Source organism: Carassius auratus, chromosome 38, assembly GCF_003368295.1.
Source record: "Carassius auratus strain Wakin chromosome 38, ASM336829v1, whole genome shotgun sequence".
In the NCBI taxonomy this organism is placed as follows: Eukaryota; Metazoa; Chordata; class Actinopteri; order Cypriniformes; family Cyprinidae; genus Carassius; species Carassius auratus.
In genome coordinates, this window is record NC_039280.1 from 21,286,128 (window position 1) to 21,311,627 (window position 25,500).

Genomic DNA, 25,500 nt, shown 5'->3' on the forward strand with positions numbered 1-25,500 from the left:
AGACCACAGGGTGAGCACCCCCTGCTGGCCTCTCTAACACCTCTTCCAGCAGCAATGTAGTTTTCCCAGGAGGTCTCCCGTCCAGGTACTGACCAGGCACAGCCCTGCTTAGCTTCAGCGGGCAACTGGTCTTGGGCTGCAGGGTGATATGGCTGCCGGCTAAATGAATGAATGAATGATGCATTTATATAGTGACTTCTGTTTTAAACTGACCAAATTATATTTTCTGTCCCCTAAATAAAACTGAATGACGAGCTCGGTTCAACAGCTAAAACACTGATGTGCTCAACACAAAACACTACTATAAATCTGTACATGTCTGCCTTTTGCATTATATATTCATTTTCAGAAAGAAATATATTTATATAAATATATATCTCAAACTATGATTACAATTCTTTTCAGTTGTCAATACTGAAGCCACTTTTTCTATACAGTATCTCTATACAGTCTGCATTACAAATATAAATCTTTGCCACAGTTAATTTGATTCCAAATCTTGCTCAAACTACCAAAACACTCCATATATAAGTCTGTTCAAGCATAACACCAGCAAACATTCCAAGTCTCAGAAATCATTATCATTCATTTTTTTTTTTTTTTTTTTTTTTTTTTTAAAGCAGTATGCTTACATTAAATATGTGCAGCAAATATAGAGTACAGGGTTTTACAAGTGATTTAAAGACAAAGGGGTTCATGGATTTTGTGTAAAACTAATAAAAAATAGAGTTTTAGTCTTGACTGATGAATGATAAAAAAACTAAATAAATACAACTTCTAAAAATGTTGGGAAATTATGTCAAATGCAATCTGTAATTTGTTGATTCTGCCTAATATTTAATCAGCTGACAAAACTGCAAGAAAAGATTTCCAATGCTTTCTCTAATCAACCTAACCTAAAAGTGAATATAGATAGATTTTTCTATTCTTTTTAACTGCAACAACATAAACACATGTTACTGCAATTGCACACTTTTGTGTCCTTAACTTAAAAGACTTACAAGTAGCATCAAAAAACAACAGCCAAGCAGTCCCCCTAAAGTAGATTATTTTTATATAACAAGCAAAATATGTTTACTGTGTAAATCAGACAGACTTACTGAAAATGCAAATTCATTCCCTGCCAGCAGGAGGTGCATTAAAGCGGGAGAAACAGGTTTCCCCATTAGTAGCTGTACACAAAGCAGAGCTGAGCTCACAAACCCTGCTTTATCAGGCATATAACATGCAAGATTAAATGAAAATTAATTTTCCAAAGACAGTCTTCTTTCAGAAATACAGTGATATAAAAACACCCCCGTCTCATTTTGATTTTAAAACATGCAGTACGTGCTCATGTTTATTAAACAAAGCCTTTTGGGAAATCAGTCAGTTCTGATATTGTGGCGAGGGCCACAAATACATGTACGGGAAACACATCCCACAGCACAACCACCTGAGCCAAACTTCAATCTACTCATCACCTTAACTTTAACTGCATTTGTAGTCAGCTTCATAGCCAGACTGATAAACACAGACCAAAAGTTAACTTCAGGCCAGGCGCGTGTGTCTGATGAAACCGTCTATAGAATATCTAAGTTGAAAAGAAGCATTCCACAATAAGCAGACAAACTAGTAGTAGGTGAGGTAAAGATGAGATAAACACACAAAGAAGATGAAGACAAATTCAAATAGTAGTGATGGAACGATTGATACCATGGCTCTGATACTCCGATGCAGTTTTCAAAGTACTATTGTATCATACACTCTGACAATACCACGTGATTGATGATGTTTGAAGCTTTGAACATCATGCAGTGTTGGAAGGTCAGGAGGACAGCTGGTTTGAAAAACTTGCGCTTTGCATGACACTTCTGTTTGACTTTACATTGACTTGGTTGCGTGTGTGTACACTTATTCAGTACTCAGTAGAATAGTTAAGAATAACTTTAATACCAGACAGAGAGTGAATACGTCACAGCTCTATTGCATTTTATCATGTTCTATAGCTGGTGTCTCAGAGACCCTAAACAGTTCCCCCAAAATATTTTTGCTACTACTCACGTCAATTTATTAAAAAATCACACACTTGTATTTTATATTATTGATCAATATGTTAATCCATTGACTGGACTATGCATGACATGAGTTGGCACAAATTAAAAACGAATGGCACAAATTTTCAAACCATCTTCTGTTCCATGATGTTTCATTAGATTGTCAGTTGCTATATGTTTGTGAATCTAATTTAGTGTTGTTGGTCCACTGATAAGCTCCATTTACATTTACATGTATTCATTTAGCAGACACTTTTATCCAAAGCGACTAACAGATGAAGACAGTGGAAGCAATCAAAAACAACAAAAAGAGCAATGATATATAAGTGTTATAACAAGTCTCAGTTAGGTTAACACAGTACACGTAGCATGGGATTTGAACTAATATAATAAATAAAAAGAAAACAGATAGAATAAAAAAAAAGAATAGAGCAAGCTTGTTAGAGGTCTTTACACATACACACACATATATAATTGCATAATAAATGAAAAGAATAATAGAATACAAAAAGATTAGAAAGGTAGTTCGATTTTTTAAGGATATAATTAGAATATTGAGAAATAAAGTTAGAGGGTCACATAAAAATGGAAGAGATGTGTTTTAAGCCGATTGTATGGCTAAGGAATCAGCTGCTCTGAATATTTTGGGAAGGTCATTCCACCAGGAGGGAACATTTAATTTAAAAGTCCGTAAAAGAGACTTTGTGCTTCTTTGGGATGTTAGTCATTTAGTCAAGCTTCAGTCAAGAGAAGTTTTCAGGCGAGAGCAGACTGTTCAGGCTGTGTGTTTTTTTCCCTGCCCACGGAAGAAAAATAAGAAAAATATTGAGAGTGCAGCAGGCAGAATCTCAAAGGGAGTTGATGGCCCTGAAGAATGGTAGCATCTGAGATTGCAGGGATCGCACATGATCTGGCAGATGGGTTGGAGACGGATCTTCCTATCTTCACACGTGTTCCCTAGATCTAGAGGTCGTTCTTAAGGCTTGGTTGCCCGCCCTGTGGTTTGTTCCCCCTCTGAGTGAGAGCTCGCTACAGTTTTCTCTGAGGAGATTGATGTTATTTGTGTTACTGAGCGGATTGCAAAGTGCCGAGGCAATTCTTACATTACATGATTTCTGTTTTTGATGTGAATCTTTTGTAAGAGAAACAAGTCAATTTAGCCCAAAGGGAATCAGATTTTAAAGGGAATTTGAACAGAATCAAAGTTTCACGGCTGATCACTGAGACGCCCTGCGATTCACTGAACGAGCTGTTTAACATCAAATCTGCACTCTATATTAATATCCAAAGTATAGTGAAAACACTATTAATTAGCACAGACACAAGAGCGGCAGTTTAAGACATTAATTTGTAAGCAGAAAACACAAGATACTTCTCTTTTCAATATGAATAAGGCCTTGTTAGATAAATCTAAGACATATGAGCTAATCTAACACATAAGCACACACACCCACACATTCACACTAGTTGCAGGAAGAGAGAAAGTTAGGAAATGAGTTTAAGAGAATGAAAATGTGGAATCCCAAGTTTACAGCAATACGTGAAATTGCATAGACATGAATAGCCATCAATCACTTAATTAACCCTCGCATTGATATTAGATACACCAGTACAGATCAGAGTCTGGAGGTACTAGCGTTGCCTTTGTAAGGGGGTTCCCTTTGTTGTCGTTGAAAAGGGGGTTTCCTGGGCTGGTTGAAGTTGAAAGGCACTTGGGTCAGACTTGGAGACACGGCAATACAAAACTTAATTCAGGACACAAAACTCTCAAATGGAAAAGAAAAGAAACTAACCTAAAAGAATAGAAGTAAAGTTTGATGAGACTAGGTGGTGTTTCTTCTCATAGTGTGAAAGTAGCAGCAGGCGTGCAGGCCGAGAGCCACTGGAACCGCACTCAAAGAATGCTAAAAGTCATGACTAAAAGCAGCAGCTGAAAAGCAAATGCTAAAAGCAGAATTTGATGGTGTCCTGTGTTTTTAAACGGGGCTTTTGGCCACACCTCAAATGTTGTTTTGGCCAATTAGATATTGTCTTTGCTCAGGGTATGACAAATCATATGTTATCTTATCAAGCACGTGGTCCAAATTTTCCCGCACCTGCATAATATCATTTTGGACATGATTCCTATAACAAGAATATGATACATTTGACAAATAACTGATGACCAGAAAGATTTCAAGCAAGCAGAATCAAACACATACATTCTAAACATGAATATGAATACTTAATATCCAATAGTTATTAAAATACATACACAATAAGTGATTATAAACATGATCAAAGGTGTGGGTCAAAGGTGTGGGTTACATATAAATGAATATGGAGTTAAGTGATGGGCTGATATTCATTTATAAGTCCTTTTGAGTTCATTTTGGTCCATTTATATCTATAAAAGACAGGTCCTGTGCAATTCTCTGACATAAGGATGTTCTGTGGAGACCAGAGGTTAAAAGGCCCCCTTACGAATTTCAGTCTGATTCTGCTTGGTGGAGGGAAGTCAATCTAAGGATGTTGTTTATTACTCTCATGGGTTTACATGTGATGGCTGGCATTGCATCTCAATTACTTGCCCCATATTTGACAATCTCTTCTCTGAATTGAAATTGTCAATAATTGTTCTAATGGTGTTAATGTCGAAAGCTGTTCTGTGAAAGAGTTGGTTGGTTGGATGTTTTGCTTCTCATTTGTGGCACTATGAATGATTTACAACATCCTGTTGCTTTTCTGAGGAATTTGGCTCGTGTTTCAATGCTCCTGATCTACTCTTTAATTTGTCTGGTTCAGGTCTGATATGCCACACTTTCTACACCAGACCATGTTTAGTGGTCTGGTTGTTTCACTACATTTATTCTGAGGAATAAAAATTAAATATTTATCTGACTATGAGAAGTCAGATATACAAGATATACAATATAAAATTTCACGAGTGAGAACGTGCTTACCTCTCTTCCTCTGAGGAGGTTAGCTGTCCCTACCCTAAAGTATTCCAGCCCCTCGTGCTGGGGGTGTCACTTCTCACACTCCGCAGAGTCTAGAATCAGAGTGGCGCTCCCAAGCCGAAGGTTTCTAGCGGAAGGCGGATCTGCGGCATGTCATTCTCACTGGATAGTTTTCATCGTAAATGTCCTGATGCCTAAGGCCTAGGACTTTTTGAGGGCCAGCTCGGATAAAAGAGTGGTATACACTGCATTACACAGTGCCTGTCTGTCCTGTCTGCACCCAGGAGATCAATCTGCCAACCCTGCCGGTGATCCAGGTCACAGCGGTCTCCAGCGAGCACTTCTTTCAGTTACTGCCCGGACACATAGCAGTACTAAGAGGCTCGCTACTTCTATGGAGTTCTCTAGAGCAGCTAGTACGGTTATCCCCTACCGGCTCACCACTTCAGGGCTCAGATCTAGCTGCTCTAGGTGCACCAGAGGCCAGTCTTGCGAGACTGGTTCTCTTTGGAGGTCACATGGCGGTGTGGGAGCTCCTGTCATGTACTGCATTGGTCCTGCCCCGAGCAGGATCTGGTCTAGTCTTCCTAATAGGACGACATGGGTCTGAGGACTGTAATTTTTTATAGGAGACTTCAGCCTTGAGAGTCCTGACACTGTGGCTCAGGACCTCGGAGGGCAGGCCTCTCTGGGGAAGAGGGCTGTACACCACATTACATGGTAGCAATCTGTCCCCAGTGCCCTCAGGAGATTGATCTGCCAACCCTGCAAAGGGTGCAGTGGTCTCCGGCGAGCACTTCTCGCAGTTACTGCCCAGAAACTTAGCGGTGCTAAGAGGCTCACAACCTCCACAGAGGTATCCAGAGTAGATAGTTTTGCCATCTCCTGCCAGTGCGCCACTTTAGGGCACCAAGCTAACTGCTCTGATGACACCAGAGATCAGTCTTGAGAGGCTGATTCCCTTAGTACACTATTTGGCAGCGTGATAACTCCTGCCAAACGTGCCTCAATGGGTCCTGCACACTGTAGTGAGAGGCCACACAATCCAGTTTGGTTCTCCTCTGCCTCAACTCAACAGGTGGGCCGTGAGCAGGCTCTGGTAATGGAACAGAACTAGACAATCTCTGAGGATGGAGGCCTTCGAGTTGGTCCCTCCTTGCATTGCAGGGTCCAGGTCCTACAGCCGGTACTTCACCATTCCTCGTCATAGGAAGTTCTTGAGGTTTGCTTTTGAGGGCAAAAGCCTTCTTGCCCTGTCCTTGCATTTACCTCACACTTTCACGGCTCAAACACATCGATGATTGGTTGATATTAGCTCAATCAGAGCGGATGGTGGTTCAGCATCGAGATGTCATTCTTGCTCACATGAGCTGGAGTTAAGACTTACTGCCCAGAAAAGTGTGCTTTCTCCAGTACAGAGAACCACTTATCTGGGTGTGGTATGGGATTTGACCATGAAGCAGGCACGTATGTCTCTTGTTTGGAACAAGTCAATCCTTACCACAGACACGAGAGTCAGGCAAGGTCACTCACTAACAAACAGTTCCAGACTGCTGGGTCTGATGGCAGCTGTGTCCAGTGTGTCCACTCTTGCCCTGCTGTACGTGAGACCCCTTCAGTGGTGGCTCAAGACCAAGGGGTTCTCTCCGAGGGGAAACCCGCTTCACATGCTAATGGTAATGCGGAGATCATATGTGCGTTCAACATGTGGAAGAGACCTTGGTTCTTGTCTCAGGGTCCGGTGGTGGGAGCTCCTTGTCACCGCATAATGCTAGTGGCAGATGCGTTCCTCACTGGTTGGGGTGCGGTCATGAGTGGCCACCCTGTCTGCGGTCTGTGGAGTGGCTCCATGTGTTGAAGAGGTCACCATGTGTTGGTGCGCAATAACAACAGAGCGGTGGTCTCTTATATCAACCACCAAGGGGGTTTGTGCTCACACCGTTTCTACTAACTAGCATACCAGATCCTTGTGTGGTCACAGAAAAAACTCCTCTATTACGGAGAGCAGTTCTCATGGCCGAGGCTTCATCTGTACGCCTTTCCCCTGATTGCTCTGCTCTCGGGAGTTCTGGAGAGAGTGCGCTGGGATGGGGTCCTTCTGCTGTTAGTAGCACCGTTCTGGCCAGGCTGAGTATGGTTCTCAGACCTGATTTCAAGTATGGTTCTCGAACCTGACCATTGGATGTTCCTGTCAGGAGAGATCTCCTCTCTGAGGTGGAAGGCATGCCCCCACACAGGGCTTATAAGCTTTAGGTGTGGCCTCTGAGGAGGCACAACTCATAGCTTCCAGTCACTCAACTGAGGTTGCTGAGACCATCCTCCAAACCAGAGCTCCCTCCACGAGGAAACTGTACGCTTTGAGGCGGAAACCTGTCAGTTAACTGCCCGGTTGGCACAGATCGGTAGTTCCCTTCTCTCCACAGGCTTGACCCACTTCACCCTTAAGGTCTATGTGGTGGCCAATGCAGCCTACTGTGCCCCTCTCGGTGGCCAGTCAGTGGGCAGACACCCTCTGGCTACAGGTTTCCTCTACCTCCGGCCAGAAGAAGCTTATGCTAAGTGGTAGATCAGGATGCTATCCAAAAGTCCTCTGATCTCCCCTCTCTTGGGGATCAAGACTCACTCCTTCTGAAGTTTGGCCATTGGGCCGGATTTCCCCGATTACTTGTCAGGCTCATGGCTTCTCTCGCTTTAGCTGTGCTCTTCCACCCTAGGCAGAGATTTGAAAATCTGCCGGTGTGGGCATTCTCATTCCCAGAGTGTCCTCCGATGCAGCTCGAGTTCCTGAAGAGGAATGTCTCAGGTTACGCATGTAACCATGGTTCCTTGAGTAAACAAGAAGCTGCGTCTCTGGGCCATACTTCCCACGTCCCTGCCAGCGCTTGCTTCATTCCTAGAAGCTAAATGCCGGCTTCGCTGCACATGCTTTTATGCTTCCTAGTCTCTGACATCATCCACATATGATGTCTCGCCCATCCATTAGACTTATTCCTCCAATGCAGCGTCTCGTTCCCTCGAGGAATCATGGTTACACGCGTAACCTAAAATATATTTTTTTTCCCATCACTAGCAAATAGTCTACAATAAATCCAAGACAGAACAGGCAGGCAGGGATGTAGCAGACCAGACTGCAAGCAGTTGACTGAAAACCACTTAAATAGGTTGGATAACGAAGATAATTAGCAAGACATACCTGAACCAAATGACAATCAGGTATAGACAGAAAAATGGGTCAAACAGAGCACAAGGGGTATGAACAATAACAACAATAAGTCCTAGGTTGTGACAGTTGTGGCTTATAACTTTGTGCCTACATTGTTACTAATTAGTGAGTTTGTAAAGGATTTATGATAATATTGTGTAAAGATTCAGGGAATCTGGAGAAATATCAGTCGGTACAGGGAAAGGCAGGAAACCTCTGCTGAATGTGTGTAACCTGCGAACCCTCAGATAATTACATGAGGACCATCATGCTACTGTGTTAAATATAGTCATATATGCTCAGGAGTACTTTGGAAAATCATTGTCACTTACCAGTCTGCCACTGCATCAAGAAATTCAACTTGAATCTTTGTTATGTAAGGAGAAATCATTACGTCAATCCTATGGAGAGATGCTGCCGAGTTCTCTGGATCTGAGCTCCTCTGAGATGATCCGACAAACAGTGGAAATGCGTGCTGTGGTCAGATGAGTCAGCTTGTTGCAGTTTGTTTTAGGGAGGAAAAATACAGACATTATTCACTGATTTGTCCTTGCCAAAGACAAAGGGGGCCATACACACTTCTGTCTGTTCCCACAGGATGGGTGACTTGCATATGTGTGAAAGTACCATTGAGGCTGAAGCATTTATTTGGATTGTACAGTGGCATTTGCTGCCATGAAAATTACATATTTTCCCGGGAAATTTGTGACCATTAGAGTGAGAAACTGCTATGCTTCATTCTGCACGTACATCGACAGTATGGTTCATAGACACAGCGTGAATGTGCTTGACTGACCTGTCTGCATTCCAGATCTATTTCCTTTGTTACCTTGAACTGTTGAAGCTGCAATCTTGTATAGAGAGAGACTAGGCAAAAAATCCACTTGAAAAACTGCAGCAATTAATCTCCTCAGTTCAGAAATGATTAAATGTTTAATTAAATGGAAATGTGATGTAAGATTAGAGCCTTTGAGGAAATCCCAGGGTTCATGCAATTGAAAGATGTTAAAATACCCTTTTATTTAATGCATATTTTGAATTGCTGATAACTGTTGAAGCAGAAACAGAGGGCAGAGCACAAAGTTCTAGACATATGTAACCCCATCTGTGAAATTCATGCAAAGTCTCAAAATCTACTTATGAGATAGCAAGCATCAAAGTTTGATTTCAAACATTAATTTCACTATGATTTCAATCTATGACATGGCTTTACTCAATCAATATTATAGATATAAAGGTTATATTTTCACAGAATGTTCTACATCTTTATGAGGGATGATTTTATGTAGAAAACAGTAACTTAAAAAAAAAGAAAAAAAAAAGAAAGAAAAGTCTTTAGCTGGGTTTTCACATGCAGGGTTACTATGTGTTTGAAATGGTGAACTGATTTTGTGAAATATTTCTTGTTTGTCTTAGACAAAGCCTGGAGTTATTAGACCAGCTATTGCAACATCCAGATTTACAGATGACGAAGAATTCCACCCAAATCCTTTCAAAAGCCATCAAGTGGACAAATCCAGTCGTTACCAATACAAGGTGCGTTTCTATAAATACTGCAAAGAACAAAAACTCAACATCTGCCTTTTAGCATATGCTCATGTTATCAAATAAAGAATGAATGTGAAAAAAACCTTGATGTTGCATATAATTATGCTGTAAAATCTATAACTTGAGCAGTTAGACGATGCATGAAAAGGGGTTTATATGGGACATACTGTATGCAATGCATAGGCATGCCACATTAAGGCGGTCATTATAGAAGATTGTAGATTGTAGACAGATAAGTGCAATTTTAAACATTTTAATGGGTTCGTATGCATCTCCTTTTGCTATTAATTTAGCATTAAAGAGAAAGGCAATTCTATCTGTTGCAGCAACCATTCTTTAAAAAATATGCAAAACCAAACTGAACTATTTGTTACATTTGTGTTTATTTAAATACGCTTCCTATGCTGTTTTGGCAACATACTTACTAAAGGACTTATGCAAATTAGGTAACAGCATAAACCACAAAAGGTGTGCTGATCACAATATGCAAAATGGCAGATATTGTAGGCAGCAGCAGAGGTCACGATCTGTTGTAATATGCAGGCACATGCTGTGGAACCGGTATGGCCAGCACAGGAAAGTCCCTATAGTTTGACATACATAAACTTTATGGTAATTTTTGTTTGTTAATAATTAAATTACAATCTGTATATGAATAATGCAAAGTCCAGTTCTTCCATTATCTGTTGGGGGCATATAGCAAGGAAAAGGGAAATCAGTGGGGCAACATTCCATATGTACTTCAGAAGAAATTTAAAGAGCAACTGGAAGTGATTTTTCATAGTAGCTGCTGGGTTGGATCTATTCCCAGTGGGTTAAGGAAGTGCAGGGCCGTCGCGGGTTGAAAGGCGGTGATGATAATAGGAGCCCATGGCTGAGGGGTGTGGTACAGTTAATAGGCTGCGCATCATCACAAAATCTTATAATTTACACATGTTTTTTAGCCTTGCCCATTTAAACATTTAAAAGAGTTTAAAGCATTCAAACACAAAACGTGGAAAAACGCGTTTGATGTGCATGCAGAGAGCCACGTCTCACAGACCGCAACAATGAACTGAGCTCTCCTTCACTTGAATTAACAAATACAATTTGCAGTTTAAACAAGCAAACAGAAAAAGACTTGAAAGAGCAGTTTTGGGAAGGTTACCTTGGAAATGTAATAGGTTACAGATTACAAGTTACCCTATTTAAAAATCAATAGTAGTGTAACATTCTCAATTACTTTAGTAAAATAATGTAACTGATTACTTTTTGATTACTTTTCTAAATTTGTAATGAATGTTTATCTTCAACTGTTAATCATTTTCAAACATTCACACAATGCAGGGTTAACCTTACAGTAGTGCTCAACACTTTCACAATCCTTGATCAACTGAATTAAGATGATCACATTTGAACACATCCACCACAGAATCACAATTTAGTACTGCCTTTTACATTAATTAGATTGCTCTGAAGTTCAGTGCAGATTTAAAATCATAAGAAAATGTTTACTGATACTGTTTTTGAAACCAAATCTTTGCATAAATACAGGAAACACTGCATCTAATAAAAAAGAAAAAAAAAAATAGCTGATTAATAAATTCAATTCAATTCAATTCAATTCAAGTTTATTTGTATAGCACTTTTTACAATACAAATCTTTAAAAAGCAACTTAACAGAAAATGATGTATAAATAATAATAAATAAAAGCATATACATCAACTCAAATAATAAGCATGTGTCCTATTCTGTGTGCTAAACTCCTGAAACACTGGTGTCTTTTTAAAACACTGCTGTCTCTTTGTATGATGATAGTTTTCTCTAAATAAAAAATAAAAATGCTCATGAAATGACTAGAGTTCTAGAGATTATGTTTATGTGTTCATGGACAGAGGCTGAAATCACTGCTAGCTTCAGTAGGCCTATGTGTAATAAATGAAACCGCATGTCTGCACCATTCAATTCTACGAGGTGCGGACTGGGAATAAAATTTCAGACTTGGAAATCTCACTCACACATCCACAACAAATTCTGAAACATGTACAACCCTATTTTTTGTATGGACCTCACATATTTTATTTTTTATTTTTTTAAATCCTTAGGTTGGGGCCATGCAAAATAATTAAAAGTTATCTCCTGAACTGCACCTTCACTTCCATTTTTCTTTTCATTCTATATATTTTGCCCTGATATCTATTTCTCTCATGACTTTAATTCTCAAGATTTAACAAAACTGTACTTTCATCACTACAATATCTTCATAGACAAATACAGTGGCGGTTTTACAGGGAGGCCTAGGGAGGCCCGTGCCTCTTTAGACATGTCCCTGGCCACCCCTGTGGCCACCCCCGTGCTGAAAAAAAAAAGTATAAAAAAGTATATGAATATGATTTTACACGCGAGCGCCAAAAGCGGAAACGTTCTACATGGGTCAATTAGTGCAGCGCACCAAAGCTTTTCGGCACCTCCCGTTTTTTTTCACATTGTTTGGGTGACTTGGGTCTGATTATAATTTCTCAAAGTCATCTGAAGCAATTCCATAGCTTAATGTTATGGACAAAAGACTGTTTACATCATTAAATTAAAGTTTACGGAAACCTTGTTTTCCCTCCTCTGCAGCTGTCAATCATTCTCCATTCAGTATTCAAATAGCGCGCACCTCGTCCATTTACAGCAGGATGCATGGTAACACTCTCTCCAATATTATATACTCACATTATAATGCTTGATCTGTAGATAAAAAGGCTGTGGATTTTGCATAAACTGACTTGATTTTGTGTATTTGTATTTTATGTTTGTTGCTGTTTTTAAAAGACTCGCTTGTGCCTGTTAGATCACACACGTTTTAAAAGCTGTAAACTTTTAAAATCACTTTGTGAGCTCAGTTTTGAAGCGTTTCATATTATCATGGTTTTGCGCACTGAAAGATTATTAAAAGCTTATTATGTTTTTAGCCTGCACAATACATTTAAATAAGCGTAATTCAATTATATATTATTTCTGTGTAGTGTAGTGTAGTGTAGTGTAAGCATTATAAATATATACACTTCTGAATTCTTGACATTCATATATAAATATTAAATTGTGAAATGTATGATTGCCTGATTGAATTTTATAAGAGTACTTATAGTAGTTTGTTTTTATTAACATGTTTAGATTGTGTAAAATTACTGTGTAGATTTTTTCAAGAATTACTTTTTGTATTTATTTGCATTACATTGAAATAAAATATGTTGCCATTTTTAATGTGCCCCTCTGGTTAAACACTGGCCCCTCCTTGGCCCCCCTAGTAAAATTTGTCTAGAGCCCCACTGGACAAATCCTAATAATGAACATGATGTCATGCTTTTACCTTACAAAAACGTTTTTATTTTTTATTTGGCAAATTAATTATCATTTGTATTTATTTTGACTACAAATTCCATGGTTAAACTACGGTTAGTGTATCAAAACCATGGTTAATTCTTGGTAATTATGGCATAGCATACATTCATTTTTGCGAGGGTTATGTTGTTGTCTGCCCTAGCTCACCCTAAACCTATTATAAAATACTATTATTTTTCAGCTAAATTATTACTGTAACATTACAATAGATGATAATGATGTCCTTTATACACTATTTTGAGTGATGGTGAGCAATGTGCTGCTGCTTGACAAAGTAAACAAAGACAAAACTACAATAGCATCTTTACAGATGAAACTGACCTTGAAACTCCAAACAGTATAGTTTTGCTTCTCTGCTCCACCTGTGCGCTTCCACAGTCCACTCCAGTCTCTCTCTTTTATCAAACTCTGATCCAAACCGTTTTGCGAAGACCCGAAGAGCACGCAAGCAGAATCATTGCTAGTTACTATTAACCAATCCATGATTTATTAGAGATTTAATTAATCGAACTCTGCATGAAATTATACAATAAATAATACTGACATAGCGGGCCAAATCGGCTACCAGGCCACCGGAATTGTCCCAGTTATCCCCGATGTCCAGTCCACCTCTGATTTCCACAGACACGCAGAATATGCAGGACTCATGTATTGTCTTAAGTTTTTGCGCTTAAAATTCACAGACACCATATCATGTTTTGATTCAAGTGTACTGACCTACTTTTGATTTATTCATCCAAAATGTGGCATATTCCGTCCACGTTAGGCTAGGAATTCTGTTTTTATGTCTGGATTCTACGAACCAGACTTTGTTTTCCGCATCGCAGAAATTATAGGGCCGTATGTCTCAGTGCAATTAGGAAAAGAAATCAGTTAAATCTGTATGTGGATGTGTGTAAATATTCAAATGTAATTCCCTTTGTAATTGTTAACATTTTCATAAGTAACTGTAATTTATATATATATAAAAAAAATCTTAGTAACTGTAACTGATTACAGTTACATTTATTTTGCAATTAAATTATTTAACGCTGTTACATGTAACCAGTTACTCCACTAGTGCAAGTATTTGCCTCTTCTTCCTCTTGTAATGATAAATACATACACAATTATGTCAAAATACCCGTCTTGGAGAGTATCCTCAAAAAAACTGTCGGTTATGTCTAAAGTGAACAGTGGAGAAAGAGATGTCTATCATGCATGTGTTGTCTCTGAAAGTGCCTGTGCTTAATTTGCTAGCTGCTGTCGGTTTCCTTAATGTTAATCCAAATGAAAGAAAGGAAACCACTCACTGCTCTTGACTGAGTTACTTTGCAGTTTTAACAAGAATTAATCCACAGTCAATCGAAAAATTATTCAGAAACCAGATATTTTTTATATAAATATATATATTTTTTACTAGTGGGTGCAGGGCACTATTGTTCACTTATGTAAGGGAGTACAGCAAAATAAAATAAACTGACATACTATACCCAAAAATTTCTTTATTGCATATGCTACCTTTTCGCACCACAGACTGAACAAAATTAAGCATTGCTTGGTAATTGGTCGACAAAGTATTGATAGTTGTGTAAATATTGTCATACTAAAAGTTATCTGAATTTTTGGTTGATTGTAATTCATTACACACCTTTCTATCAAAGTTATCTGATTTTATCAAGATTATATTTTTTTTCTGACAGTTTAACTAAACTAATAGTTTTCTAAACTTATAGCAAATGAACTGTGATAATATCAGAAATGTTGAAGTTGTCTGAATACATTTTGGTTTGACTGTATATTTAATTCTTACAGTAAAGACTATGCAGTGCTATTTTGCATTTAATTATTTGGTTTCTTTACCTGGACACCTACAAACCTAAAAAAAAAAAACAAAAAAAAAAAAAACGTAAATATTGTGTAAACAGCACATATAAATAAACGGAACGAACATACTAATTAAACAATTTCAAATAGGGCCCTCTTGTACAACCTGCACCGGGGCCCCGCAAACCCCGGCTACAGCCCTGAGGAAGTGCATGTATCACTAGAATCCAATGTCATGTGAAATTCCCCACATCAGTACATATATATAAAACCCATAAGAAAAAATAAGATGCTGATAGACCCAACATATGCCTCTAGAAATCTCACAGAGATCAAGTGTGTTATTTATGGAGGAAACAGACACCAGTACACTGCTTACTTTAATTCATATGGACATGGTTCTAATTCGGTGTCACAAATTGATATAGCACCCTGTACCAAACTGTTTAGAAATGCTGATTAATCCAAACCACAAAAATAGGCATCCAGGTGTTTTATATATATATATATATATATATATATATATATATATATATATATATATATATATATATATGAATATGCATTGTTAATCCTTTTAAAAAATGAAGTGACATTCAGCCAAGTATGGTGACCCATACTCAGAATTTGTGCTCTGCATTTAACCCATCCGAAATGCACACACACAGAGCAGTGAACACACACACACTGTGAGCACACACCCAGAGCAGTGGGCAGCCATTTATGCTGCGGCGCCCGGGGAGCAGTTGGGGGTTCGATGCCTTGCTCAAGGGCACCTAAGTCGTGGTATTGAAAGTGGGGAATGAACTGTACATGCACTCCCCCCACCCACAATTCCGTCCGGCCCGAGACTAGAACCCACAACCCTTCGATTGGGAGTCCAACCCTCTAACCATTAGGCCATGACTAATGGTTGATCCTTTATTTAAAAAAATTCACAAAAATCTAACCTTTCATTGGATAATAAGATTTTAAATGGGGAGAAATATCATTATGAAATAAACTGTGTGATTTTTGTGAATTTTTCAGATAAAAGATCAAAAGGATTAACAATGCAGATTCATTTTCACAGCCTTCTTTGATCATATTTACCAAGGGTGTCTATATTTTTGGCCATGACTGTAGAAAGATTGTGTTCAGTTTTAACTATTTCTTCCATTTTGTATTTTTGGGTAAGAATAATAAGCACTTAAACTGAACTTTCAATTCAACATAAGAAAAAGTTTTGGAATATGCATTTGAAATAGTATGTATTTACAAAGTTTTTATATCGCATAGGGGACATGGATGTGTTAAGGTAAACCTAGACAGGAGACTATGTTGTGGCTAGAGGAATCTACTCTACAGACCAAGCAACACCACAGGGGTAGAAACAGTAATCTTTATTTTATATAATTCATGCAGTTCCCAAACATGTCAGACGGGGTCAGGTTCTGAAAGTCCCAAGCACTAATGTTAAACAAATCTGGGCGAACAACACCACCATGGAAGCTGCTAAACTGAGAACCGCAATAAATAGGCCATAAAAAAACCTAGCACACATGCAATAAATAGGCAAAAGCTATGAAACACATATCACCCCCACACACAAAAGACGCCATGAGACTGCCACATAAGAATTTAGTTCATCATAACCCTCCCACCCAATCATTAAATGGCTATACTGCTAGATTTAAAATTACACACACAAAGAGTTCAAAACTTAACTCTCCCGGGATGCGAGACCCTCCCCCGGGGTCTAGGCTTTGCGCTGGTTGGTAGAGGGGAAAAAGCAGACACCAGTCAAGCGCTCGCGAGGCCTCTGACTGTAGCATAAACGGAGCCCCCCCTTTTCTGAGAAGCCGCGTCGCCTAAGGCACTCCTATACCCGGCCTTATCTACAGGTTAGCCCGCTAACTATCTTCACCACCGGCAGCCCTAAACAGCATGCGAACGGCACCCACCCCCCAACCTTGAGTCCACCCCCGTGTTTTGCAAAAGCACTGCTTCCCAGAACCACTCACGCTTCGCTATGCCTCTCTATTTATTTTTTTCTCTCCTTCACGCTAATCAATGGTCAGGTGCAACAATTATTTACTCAACCCCATCTTCCCTCAAATCCCTCCCACTCACACGCAATCATAACAATGCATCTTTACCACGTCACTTCATTACACTCCCCCCACCCATAAAGCAGACACGTCCTCGAGTCAAATACAAAACATCTCATAGTCCCGGGACCACACCGGTGCCCTTCTTGCTCGTCCTAGATGCAAGTCCTTGGATACCGTTGCACCTTGTTGGACCTCCTCAGTCACTGGAACTTGGCTGGTCATGGATTGTTTCATATGCCCCATGTGTGAAGATCCTTGACCACCCTGGTCCTGTGTGGTCAAAACCAGCCGGTCCCTTTGCCCTTGTGATCCCACTGAGGCAGCACTGCTTCCTGGCACACCACTTGCTCCACTCGTAGGTGTGACTGAAGGCACCTCAGACCTGGCCCCTGGCACTGCCACCTCGCTCTCTCGACCCGCTGTAGAATCTGAAGTCTGCAGGTCTCCTTAGGTGGGACACCAGCCATCCGTGGGCTCTCGACACCCTCTTGGCTGGTAACCTCTGTCACAGAAGCAAGACATGGTTTAAGTCGGTTGAAGTGCACCACTATTTCTGTTCCCCCCTCAACTGGTACAAGTCTGTACAGAACTTCAGTTATCCTCTCCTTGACTTTATAAGGCCCCTTAAACCTTCGTTGTAATTTTGGACAGAGCCCCCTTTTCCTTGCTTTCCCCTGAACCCAGACCAATTCCCCTTCAGAATAATATTGGAAAAGTTGCTCTGAAGTCATAGTCTCTCTTCTGCTTCACCGCCTCTCTTAACTGATGGCCCTTTACCGCCTCTACCACTGTAGACAATGTCTCCAACAGTCTAGCCACATACTCTGACGTGGAAGAGAATATTTCCCCCCCACCCACATTAAGCATAACATCGACAGGAAGGATGATCTCTCTCCCAAAAACCACTTTGTAGGGTGTATACCCCGTACTAGAGTGAACGCGGCTTCTATAGGCCATCATTACATATGGCAACAGGATGTCCCAGTTAGCTTGGTTATCATCTACAAACAGAGACAACATAGAGGCCAGTGTTCTGTTAAACCTTTCAACCATTCCATCTGATTGAGGATGATACGGTGACGTCCTGGTCTTATAAATGTTCAGCAACTGGCACACTTCTTCAAATAACCTGGATTCAAAATTTCGGCCCTGATCAGTATGGATTATCCTGGGGGCTCCAAAGCGGCACACCCACTGCTCAACCAGCAATTTAGCCACAGTCTCTGCTTCCTGATTAGGAAGAGGGAACGCCTCTGTCCATTTAGAAAAGCAATCGCCTATAACTACAATATATTTGTTTTCTTTGGGGGTTTCGGGAAGAGGTCCCAAAATATCTACCGCCACCCACTCATAGGGCCTCGAGGTTACCACCGATTGGAGTGGGGCCCGCCATTGTTTCCCTACAGCTTTCCTGGACCCACAATCCACACACTCCCTACACCATCGCTTCACATCCCCAAACCAGCCCAGCCAATAAAACCGATCTTTCACCTTTGCTTGTAATTTCTGTATTCCCAAGTGTCCACCCGTGACATCATTATGCAACTGTCTTAAGATGTCTGACACCATTACAGTGGGAATAACCACCTGGACCTGGTTTGCGGCATCAGAATTCAATGGAGGAAACCTCACCAACCGGGAGCCCTGCATTTGTAACTGGGACCATACTGGTGCATACCTTTGTAGATCATCCGGAGGTTGCAACCCAGTCCCTCCCTCTTTTTTTTTTTTGAACAATGATCTTTTTTAACTCTGCATCTTCCCATTGCGCCCGAGCCAGCTCATCCCCTTCTCCCTCTGGGGTTACATTAGGAGGCACATTTTGTACTGCAGCTATTACAGGCACCCCTCCTGTCAGTGGTGCTGGCTCCAAGGGCACTGGAGTTGACAGGTAAGCAGGCAGCCTAGAAAGGGCATCAGCATTAGCATGCCCTCGTCCAGGGCGATGAACAATTTTATACTGGAAACTTGCTAACTGCTCCACCCATCTGGCTAACTGTCCCTCTAAGCCCTGGAAATTATGCAGCCACCTCAAGGAATTATGGTCAGTTCGCAGAACAAATTCCTTACCTAAAAGATAATGTTTAAAATGCTTGATGAACGTGACCATGCTTAACAGCTCTTTCTTAGTTGTGGCATATTTTCTTTCCTGCTTAGTAAGGGCTCTGCTGGCATATGCTATAACATGTTCAAACCCCCCTTCTTCTTGTGACAATACAGCTCTAATACCAGCATCGCTAGTATCCATATCCAAAATGAATGTTTTAGAGGGATCAGGGTATACAAGAACAGGAGCTGACATTAAACTCACTTTGAGCTGTTCAAAAGCTGTTTGACATGCCTCCGTCCATTTAAAACGCCTGCCTTTCTCAGTTAGCTTGTGCAGCGGGCGGGCGATCGCAGCAAACCCCTTCACAAACCTCCGATAGTATGAGGCTAAACCCACAAAACTCCTAAAATCTGTTTGATTTTTGGGCACCGGCCACTGACGCACAGCCTCCACTTTGGCAGGATCTGCTTTCACCCCCTTTGAGGAGATGATGTGTCCTAAATACTGCACCTGAGTGGCAAACAAGTTACACTTCGTGGGCTTGACTTTGAGGTTAGCCTGGCGTAGTTTTATCAAAACTTCATCCAGACGACCCATATGTTCCTGAAAGGTCTATCCAAATATAATAATATCATCCAAGTACACCAGACAGGTCGTCTACTGAAGATCTGCCAGCACCAGATCCATCAGTCGCTGAAATGTACTTGGACTATTACAAAGACCAAAACTAAGGACATTGAATTCAAACAGACCCTTGCGAGTGATTAACACAGTCTTGTATTTATCCACAGGATCCACCTGACAGTAACCACTGGCTAAATCAAGAGTTGAGAACCAGCTAGCTTTATTCAGACTGTGAAGGGCATCATCAATCCGTGGCAACGGATACGCATCCTTCCTGGTTACATCGTTTAACTCCCGATAATCCACACAAAAACGGAGGCCACCATCACGCTTGCGTACCAAAACTACCGGAGCTGCCCAGGGACTATGAGAAGGCTGAATTATGTTATTGGCCAACATTTGCTTTACATGGTCCTCTACCTCATGTTGCAAGTGGAGGGGAACACGATGGGGTGGCAACTTCACAGGCTTTGCATCCCCTGTATCGATCTGGTGAATTGTCAGGTGTGTTCTCCCCAAATCCCCCTCCCCCTCACTAAACACAGACATATTTCTTTGTAATAGCTCAGGAATATCTCTTAAATCAGAAGTAAAATTCTTCTGATGCAACCCGAAATGAACAATAAGCTTGTCAACAGACCAAGGCTCATTTGGGCCATCCTCATCCTCACCCATGCCTACAGATTCAGCCTTACAGCCCACCTCAATGTCGGTATGCAAAGTTCCCAATCCCATACCCCCCTTTAAATGTAAACATTAATTAGTTACATTAATCACTCGTACCAGCAGTCTACCCCTCTCCACCCTACAGACCACCCGAGCTATCATTACATCACATTGATTTGATAAGGTGTCTGATGGTTCCAACATACCCTCACAACAGGCCACGAAGGAACTGTCCACCTTTCCAGCAATGATTGCCTCACTACGTGGGGGAATTACAGTATCTTCCAAGAAAATCACGGTCCGAGGCGTATCAATATCTGCCGGAACAATCAGGGGAAGTATTTTACCCATAATTTCGACATTAGAAACAGTAATCTTTATTTTATATAATTCATGCAGTTACCAAACATGTCAGACGGGGTCAGGTTCTGAAAGTCCCAAGCACTAATGTTAAACAAATCTGGGCGAACAACACCACCATGGAAGCTGCTAAACAGAGAACCGCAATAAATAGGCCATAAAAAACCTAGCGCACATGCAACAAATAGGCAAAAGCTATGAAACACATATCACCCCCGCAGGACACGGCACACGTTCACACAACACGTCACCGTCACACAAAAGACGCCATCAGACTGCCACATAAGAATTTAGTTCATCATAACCCTCCCACCCAATCATTAAATGGCTATACTGCTAGATTTAAAATTACACACACATAAAGAGAGTTAAAAACATAACTCTCCCGGGATGCGAGACCCTCCCCCGGGGTCTAGGCTTTGCGCTGGTTGGTAGAGGGGAAAAAGCAGACACCAGTCCAGCGCTCGCGAGGCCTCCGACTGTAGCGAAAACGGAGCCCCCCCTTTTCTGAGAAGCCGCGTCGCCTAACGCACTCCTATACCCGGCCTTATCTACAGGTTAGCCCGCTAACTATCTTCACCGCCAGCAGCCCTAAACAGCATGCGAACGGCACCCACCCCCCAACCTTGAGTGCAGCTCGGCATTTAGCAAAAACACTGCTTCCCAGAACCACTCACGCTTCGCTATGCCTCTCTATTTATTGTTCTCTCTCCTTCACGATAATCAATGGTCAGGTGCAACAATTATTTACTCAACCCCATTTTCCCTCAAATCCCTCCCGCCCACACGCAATCATAACAATGCATCTTTACCACGTCACTTCATTACACCCTAAACAAAATAAAAGTACAATATTTTAACCTAACTCCCTAACCAAAAACAGAGATCAAAAGGTTACAATAAACAAAATGGCATCAAACTCCTTACTTCCTCCCAACCCTCTATATTTACAATAATATACAATTATTTACAAGATCAGGCAAACAGAGTTACAAGGAGAATCCAAATCCACATCATAACAAGCAATAGAGTCAAAATACCAATCAGTTCCTACTTACAAAAATAGTATCAAAGTTCAACAGAGACCCAAACAGCCAAAAACCAACAATTCTCTCTCTCTCTCTCTCTACTCTGCCCTGCACTGGAGAAAGGAAGTGACATCAGGGCTTTTAAGGTGTGCCTAAATTTGAATGCACCACTCCAGATAGGCCAGTCATTAACCTGTAGGAGCCAATCAGCATCCTACCTGGACACAAACACTTTCAAATACAAAAAAAAGGAGACAAATGACAAGATGCAAAACAATGGGTTGTAACAGATGCATTTAAACTTCAGATACAGATGTATAAATGGGCCTAATGTTTTGTTTTTAACATAAAATGTTAAATTTTTTAAAACTTTGAACATATACTGTTGTGGCGTGTCCCGGCCAGAACACCGGCATGACAGGACCAAAAAAAAACAAAAAAACACACACATTATAAACGAGGAAGATGTTGCATCCACTGGGAACATATATACTGATTATACTGAATTATACTGTCTTTATGCATGATGCGTTGCATATCGCGCCATGTAAACATAAAACCATGTCTGCAATTGTGATCTGAGAAATGACAAACAACAAGTGCTACTCTAAACTGCTCTAAATTCGTGTTTGAATCATCAGTGACAAATCCTTTACATATGTAAACCTACTTACATACCATGAGTCAGAAGCACCAGACTGTCCTTGCAAAGAGTGAGGAATGGCCCGCGGCTTGAGTGAGCAGCAGCCAGCGGCTATAATGAGGAATGGCCGGCGTATTCAATGAAGAAACAGCAGGGGGTGGCTGCATTCACATGTGATGACCCCAGGATTGGCTCCTCTTTGTCCACAGTGAAAGCCGATCCTGTGATCCACAGCGCGAAGTTGATGTATTTCCTCAGCGGCCAGCATGGATCAGCTCTAGGCATGACAAAGTGGATATCGTGCTCTTTTGGAAGGCCATACAAAGTAGTTTCTCTTTCACAGTGAAACACACAGCTTCTCCACAAAATTGCACTAGCGGCAACAGAGAGAATAAAAGGTACGCCTTCTGTATTTGTGTGAACCTTTGGGCAGCGTTTTGCAAATCTTCCCACATAGTGACGTTGAGATGTGAGGGCATGTTTAAACGAGCCATTTTAGGGGCGTGGACAAGTCTTAACTTTTATAAAGAATATATCTTTGGATTTGAGATTTTAGTCCTTGCAACTTTACAGATCTTCTTTATGCACCAAGAGCTTGTAACACTCCAAAGAGAAAGGAAAACTTTAAATCGCATCATATGAACTCTTAAATGTGTTCATGCATCTGCAGAAAAACGGTACTCTTTGTGTAATATAGATGTATCAGAGTTAAAGTATACATTTTAATTAGGAAATGTATTGGAGTAAAAGTTGGCTGAAATATAAAAACTCAAATAGAGTACAGATATTTCCAAAAAATACTTAAGTACTGTAACAAAGTATTTTTTACTTTGTTACATTACACCACTGGCCACATATAAGCCAAGAGCAAAGAAATATACCACACTGGACATTTTCTGAGTCTAAGCTTGTTAACAAGCAAAATCACTGAAGGAAAGAAGAGATCAGAATAAGAGACAAACAGGAACTCAAGAACTATTACTGACTGCAGCAGCCTTAGATGAAATCAGCTGAAGATAAAATACATGAAAGATCAGAGCTAATGAAGACCAACCAGCTAATGGAAACACCCGTCACAATAATGGGGACTTCAAATGAAACATTAAATTAAAAAAAAAATAATAATAATAATAATAATCAATAATAACTTCTGTAGACCTCTAACAGAAAAAGAGTCAGTCTGGTTAGTAATAAGTGATGCTGTTTGTAGAGTTGTTTAATCCTCCTCTGCTGAGATCTTCAGAGATTTAAAGTCTTTTTCATTCAGTTGATTTAATCTAAAGCTGTAGCCACAGTCAGTTATAGTTATTGAGTTTCTGTTTGGCTCTTTATTCTGTTCTCTAATTTCCTTCACTGATTTTGCTTGTTAGCCTAGACAAACTCTTATAAACAATATATGAAGATTTTGTGTCTCAGATGAGGTCCAGTGTGGTATATTTCTTTGCTCTTGGCTGACATGTGGCACTGCTATGGTCTGCTTTTGGCCCAGATCTGACAAACAGGAGTGGTCCGTCCAAGTGCCATCATACCACGCTATATGTGGGCCAGATCATCATTCCACATGTGCCAGATATATATGTATATGTTTACAGATGTATATGTTTATAAAAATACACATTTTAAAATTTTACCTCCTTAATAAAGACCCATTTCGAAATGTTTGTGCTTTTCTTCTCTTTCTGCTCCCAGTCGCTGTGGTGGAGTATTGTTCTTTTAAATACTTTCCAACATTTCAGAAATAAATATGTATGAAAATTATACCGAAGTACAACATTACCTTATGATGTTCGGGAGTGCACAAAAATGGGTTAAACACAGTATTTTAAATAGATTTCTTCTCATAGACACAGAGATGTGGATTCAGATGGCAATTAAATCACCACACAACCTTGATAGGTAATTTGGCCAGGGAATTGTTATGGGGGTGGTGTAAGAAAAACACAGACATCCTGGATTCGGATGGCATTAAAATCTGCAACTACCCCCTGTAAATGGTGAAAATCATTTATGTCCCAGTTAGAAACAATTACCATCCGAATAGGGCTTTTGATAGAGCTTGCACTCAGATGACTGTGCGGCAGTATCACACATTGTATATATATATGCAATGCAGTACAAAGTCTAAATGCGAATACACATTTAAATTTATACCAAAAATGAAAGGCTCATTCATTCAGAAGGGCTGTGTGCACTTTGACATTTGCTGATCTCTGTAAACACTATCCCATTATGAACTGTGCCTTAATTTTCTATCATTGTTCACCTTTCATTTTCCAACAGTGATGATAAAACAACAATCAGAGCTCTCTAGTAACAAATGTGTGTGTGTCACTTTTTCCGAACGCAAGCTTTTAAAATCCGTCTGTGGTCGAGGATGCGGGTGTTTTGACACCTTAAACACTGTGTTTATTTCTTAACAGGCTTTTTATACAATCGCAAGCAGTAAAAGTCATCAAGATTTGTCACAAAATTATTGTCTTTGGAGGAGACTACAGAAAAACATTAGATGCATCTATTTCACTCTCTGACATGCAAACTTCTCTAGGCTCTCCTTGACCTTGACATTTAAAAACAACGTGAGGCATATTTGACATTCATGGCTCATTTAATTTCCTCTGAAAAGGCATAGGTATGCCTTTTGACAAATTTGCTCAATGATGCTTCTATTGTGAAATCCAGAAGGCCCCAGTGAATGTTTCATTCAGCGGAATTCTTATTGTTGCCCACATATTTCACATGTAGTTTTGCCTGAGGAGAGAGAGAGAGAAGGTTGGAAAAACACAACAGATGTGCTTCTGTCAGCTAGGATGATTTATAATTTATAATTATTAAAAAATTTTTTTTTAAAATCATTGTAAAGATAAAAGGTCAATTTTTACTGTGTCCCTCCACCCTTAATAACTTTAACCTAATCTTATGAAGGTGCTGACACCTAGACACCCCCATCCTAGACTTTCTAGGCCAGATTTTCTAACAGCATGCGTCATTGCAAACTGTCTTTTGGCTTTAAAATAGTACGATAATTTGTGTTCCACTTGGAATATTGCATTGACCGATATGTAAATGAGATGTTGTGTCTTTGTTCTTTAATTTGCGTGTTGTCAGTAAATCACCCACAGAAATTCCCACACGCATTCA

The 25,500-nt window shown here is 40.3% G+C and overlaps 1 protein-coding gene across 2 annotated transcripts in view; it reads left to right on the forward strand.

Moving 5' to 3' along the window:
* The window catches only part of mlip (muscular LMNA-interacting protein), a 53,785-nt gene that overhangs the window by 21,756 nt on the left and 6,529 nt on the right, over positions 1–25,500 (forward strand). For both annotated transcript variants that reach the window (XM_026224732.1, XM_026224733.1), the window contains one exon: positions 9,594–9,713. In XM_026224732.1, coding sequence (XP_026080517.1) covers positions 9,594–9,713 — 120 coding nt within the window. The remainder of the gene's footprint in view (positions 1–9,593; positions 9,714–25,500) is intronic.